The sequence below is a fragment of the Sesamum indicum genome, unplaced genomic scaffold, assembly GCF_026168435.1.
Source record: "Sesamum indicum cultivar Baizhima isolate 11 unplaced genomic scaffold, ASM2616843v1 HiC_scaffold_94, whole genome shotgun sequence".
Lineage (NCBI taxonomy): Eukaryota > Viridiplantae > Streptophyta > Magnoliopsida > Lamiales > Pedaliaceae > Sesamum > Sesamum indicum.
The window spans coordinates 87,501-92,500 of NW_028292459.1; the positions used below are offsets into that span (position 1 = coordinate 87,501).

The 5,000-nt window shown below is 35.6% G+C and overlaps 1 protein-coding gene and 4 non-coding genes across 5 annotated transcripts; 3 read left to right on the forward strand and 2 right to left on the reverse strand.

Annotated features, from left to right (window-relative positions):
- The first annotated feature begins 571 nt into the window (after positions 1 to 571).
- Positions 572 to 2,322, forward strand: LOC148783991 (uncharacterized). Its single transcript, XM_088877386.1, is given in 1 exon segment — positions 572 to 2,322. A coding segment is annotated over 1 exon segment (96 nt). The 5' UTR covers positions 572 to 1,294; the 3' UTR covers positions 1,391 to 2,322.
- On the reverse strand, positions 696 to 767 carry TRNAT-GGU (transfer RNA threonine (anticodon GGU)). Its single transcript has one exon. It is a non-coding gene; the product is annotated as a tRNA-Thr (tRNA).
- Positions 1,449 to 1,532, forward strand: TRNAY-GUA (transfer RNA tyrosine (anticodon GUA)). Its single transcript has one exon. It is a non-coding gene; the product is annotated as a tRNA-Tyr (tRNA).
- TRNAD-GUC (transfer RNA aspartic acid (anticodon GUC)) lies at positions 1,641 to 1,714 on the forward strand. Its single transcript has one exon. It is a non-coding gene; the product is annotated as a tRNA-Asp (tRNA).
- Positions 2,323 to 4,235: 1,913 nt separating the features above from the next.
- On the reverse strand, positions 4,236 to 4,306 carry TRNAC-GCA (transfer RNA cysteine (anticodon GCA)). Its single transcript has one exon. It is a non-coding gene; the product is annotated as a tRNA-Cys (tRNA).
- Positions 4,307 to 5,000: the final 694 nt, after the last annotated feature.

Genomic DNA, 5,000 nt, shown 5'->3' on the forward strand with positions numbered 1-5,000 from the left:
ATAGAAGACTGGAAATGAAAGTCTCTTTCTCGCAGCCATTCTCCATTACACTGTCGTAACAAAAATATCGGATGCGGCGATATAGAAATGTTTGGTACATGAAGCCGCGATCTGATAGCTATACATCTAAATAGACTTAGATAGAAATCAATTCATCTTGATCTGGAATCCAAGAAAGATAGTGGAAATGGCTCTTATCTTGTGACTTGGAAGAGGGGTTTCTCTGTAGAGGAAGGGAATAACAATTTATTCCCATAGAAAATCTAGGAACAAGAAGATTGAATCGGAAATATCGACAAATTCTTTCGAAGTCCAAAGAAATGAAATTCAAAAAAGGAGGTGGGTCAATTGTTCTAATTCAAATTTCATCTCTATCGAATTTTAATATCAGAATAGCGGATATGGTCATAATTAAATGGGTCAGGTCCACTTACTTTTTCTTTTGTTTTGTTGATTTCGAATCTTCCCAACGGATTTGATTGGTATAATGGAAAATAGGGATCTTTGAGTCGACTTATGATTATTCATAATAATGAAAATTGACCGAACAAACGTTCCACTTTCTAACTAGAACTACTAGAATCTAACGCAGTATAATAATAACGTATTATCCTGGTTAGTTCCTTTTGTATTCCAAATAAAAAAATATCTCTATTTTCTGAACACTATGACTGGACTTTTATGAAAAAAAGAAAAGCCCCTTATCGGATTTGAACCGATGACTTACGCCTTACCATGGCGTTACTCTACCACTGAGTTAAAAGGGCTTATTTGATTTTATTTCCGAACGAGTCCCTATGTAGATAAAATCTCTATATGCACATATATTATATATATAAGTATATGCAGTAGGCTCATAGTGGCTAGTGGCTGATTTTTGAATAATCAAATGGATTTGCCTAGCAAGTCTAGGGTAAAATGAAACCGGCCCTAATGAGATCATCCCTATCAAAACAAAATTCACTTGATTGATACATAACATACATGTACACTTACCAATTCGACATAAAATCAATTTCAAGATATTTCATCGAATCATGTGATGAAGAGATTCTACTTGTCCCCTGGAACTAAAGTCTTAGAGAAAATTTTCGATAACTTCTTGATCCCGCTTACTAGATTGATTTTAGTAGATTTATATAGAGAATGTCGATTCTAATGAACGATTCATGAATATGAATGACGAATCAAAAAATTCTAGACAATTCCGAAAAACGGAAAGATACCCCGGATCTAATCATATCATTCCATTATATTGACAATTTCAAAAAACTGATCATACTATGATCATAGTATGAGGGCAGTTGGGCAAGTCGGCCCCCATCGTCTAGTGGTTTAGGACATCTCTCTTTCAAGGAGGCAGCGGGGATTCGAATTCCCCTGGGGGTAGGGTACTACGAAAGGAAGTTGATCATGGATTACCAATAAGCCTAAAATTGATTCTTCCTGGGTCGATGCCCGAGCGGTTAATGGGGACGGACTGTAAATTCGTTGGCAATATGTCTACGCTGGTTCAAATCCAGCTCGGCCCAATAATTCGCCAATCTACCATGAGATGGTATAACCCCCCTTGTCCTTCAGAAATACCCCATACGAAGATAAAAAAGAATCAAATTTTCTGCTAGATCCCTTATTGCCCTGGGATTGTAGTTCAATTGGTCAGAGCACCGCCCTGTCAAGGCGGAAGCTGCGGGTTCGAGCCCCGCCAGTCCCGACGGATCCAATATCCACTAAATACATCAATTCATTTTTCCCTTTCTATGAACTAGTAAAGGGTGTCGGGGGGCATACTTTCATTCCCAAAGCAAAAAGGAGTCTTTATTTCTTTTTTCTTTCCTATTTTTCCATTTCGCTTTTATTCTTTGTTTAGGTTTGTAACTATGTGATTAATCGAAGTGGAAAGACAACCTGATGATCCTTCATCAGATGATTGTCCAAGGAAGACGCAAGGTAAGTTATAGAAAAAAACAAGGAAACGGATGATAAATAAAGGAATTTTGGATTGATTGGGTCAGGAGTCCAAATTTTGATTCGGTATGGATAAAAGAACTTCCTATGTTATACTATTCAAGTCTCGACGACGAATTGATTTGATAGATCAGATATTGTTATTCATGATATTGATCCGATTCAAGATCATCGAGAGGTAATTCATTCATTGAATTTACAGACGAAAGATTTATCATCTCTAGGGGATTAAATCCCGAGTTATTGCGAAGTAAAAAACCGATGAGATTATGGAAGTCAATATTCTTGCATTTATTGCTACTGCACTATTCATTCTAGTTCCTACCGCTTTTCTACTTATCATTTATGTAAAAACAGTCAGTCAAAATGATTAATTCAATTGAATTTTCAAATGAATTTGAATGAAACTTTCCTTCTGAGTTCTTATCAAAAATTGACGAAGTCAAATGAAAAGGATTCCAATTTCACGTCTTAACTTAAATGAAATGAGCGGACTATAATCGGCAGTATTCTAAGAGATAGATAGTATGGTAGAAAGAAGGATTCATCTATTTCTTTCTACCATACTATCTATCTCTTAGTCTATATAGTCTATAAGGGTGTAATCTAGAATAAAGATAAAGGATTAAGTTTCTATATACAATATTCTCTTCATATATGTGTATATTAATTCCATATATTGGATGGAATTGACATAACACCCAATTTGCTACATCTATTTGTTCCGATCAATCTGAAATAATTCTTATCTTAGGATTCTAATTGCTTTCCTTTTACTAATAAGGAAGAGTAAACCTCACCGATTTTTAACGCCCGAACCATGATATGAAATAAGTTGATAAAGCCTAAATCGCCTTTCTCAAATTTAAAACCAAGCGGTAACTGCCCAATATGTGACTCGCCCGAGGCAAGATCTTATTATTGCATAGTCTCTCGTTAGACAACCACTATCTCTATATCATTTCTCATAGAAAGTGCGTATACACTTAACAAAACGACCTCGTCTTTGAACAGTAAAGAGGCAAAAAATAAAAAAAAAAGGTCCGGTCTTCGTATCCATCTATAAAGATAGTAAGAGCCCATTCCTTTTATTGAAATAGAAAATTTCGGAAGAATTTTAGGTTGGAATAAATTTCCAATCATCTGAATCCTCCTTTCTTTTCGAAATAGAAACACGGGAATCGCTGAAATATCTCTTTGATTGAAAGAGTATGATTCATATCATAGATTATTCCATTGGAATCCAATGGGATTCGAAATTCAGAGGTTTTTATTTTAAATAGTTCAAAACGTGTTGCAGAACGATCTATAAAACAATTGATACGGTTTGATTCCTCAACTCAATTAGTAGTACTTCTAGAGCCCACTTCTTCCCCACACTACGAGTGAAAGGGAAAATGTAAAGACTACCATTAAAGCAGCCCAAGCGAGACTTACTATATCCATGTGAATTATGTCCCCTATCTCTATAAATACGAAGGAATTATTTCTCACTAATAATAGTGGAATCAATGGCGCAGAGTCAAAAAGGGATTCTGCCCGAACACTATTGAGAAACCAATCCAATAAATCGATTATGATTTCGAATCCGGAAAGATTAAACACAAGCAAAATACGTAGTAACATCCCAAGGGAATGGGAACATGTAGGAATAAGAATAATAAGGCCTATTCTTTTTTTGTTTTGGTGACCTTCGTAAGTAAAAACGGAAGGGGAAAAATCACTAAAAAAGAGAAATCACTATCTATTACAGACCTCTATCTCCCCATTTGATCTAATCCGTACCCCCTTTCCCGATTATCGCTGTGAAACAGGGGTTTTGACTAGGGGTTGCCGAAAATAAATTCTTTCTTTTTGCCCCTTTTTCTATAAGAGTTTAATTATCCATCCAATCTAATATTGATTGGATACCTGAGCACGCAGAGATTCTCGCGAGTCCGTCGTATATAAAGCAACTTCGCCCCCCTCCAAAACTATTAACTATTAATTGAATTTCCTATCAGGCTCTACAATCCGATTCAAGGTCCAGTCATTAGACACTCCCTTAGTAATAGAAGGGAATTGTCAAGTCTTGATAGCCCCTCTACCAGTAGATTAGAATATTTCCTTGAATCCTAGATGCGAACGAGGATTCACAATCTTTTCTTTATGCTTAGAATCAAACAAAGTATCAACAGTCTCTTTCCTCTGCTTCTACCGGGGAAGAACTCTGCGAGTTATATCAGCATAACAGAAGAGAAGAAGAGATTTCTAGTTTTTTGTTGATCAGGCGACACCCGGATTTGAACTGGGGAAAAAGGATTTGCAGTCCCCCGCCTTACCACTCGGCCATGCCGCCAAAATGATACAAAATAGATGAAAATTTTTCCGAATTACTGAATTTTTATTGTACTTGCATTTTGACTCCTGTTTTCCTTAATCCTTTTCCTAAAAGAAACACCCCCTTTTGATTGGATTTGATCCATCCCTTCGATTGATTGTCTACTACTGAAAATACACAATGCTAAAAACATTCTCTCGCTTTTCTATTGAGAAATCAAATGTGTATTTTCAGCCGACAAATTTGAACCATTAACTATTGGCTGCTTACTTTGAATTCATGAACGATTCTGGGATTTGAATCTCAAATTGTGTTTTCCTAATGACATAAGAAAATACAAATTGAGACAGAACTAATCAGTATTTCTTTTTTCAATCAAAAAATCCTTCTCAATTTCAATTATAACAAAACATATGAGTATATGTAAACCCCAGAACATAAATTGTTACACAGATATCCATTATTTAGATATGTTGTTGATAGGGAATTATCATAAAATTATCCTACTTCATTGCATTGAATAGAAATTCTCTTTTGATAGAACACGACCCGGGCTGTCCCGAATAGAACCGGCAATAAAAGAGAAGTCGGATATTATAGCTATCTGCATACGTGTTTAATAAATGCAACCCTTCTTATACACTTCAAATCGTATTCTACTCAAAAATCAGTAAAGTACAAATATCTCTCTTCTCTGCGAATCGTTTTTTGA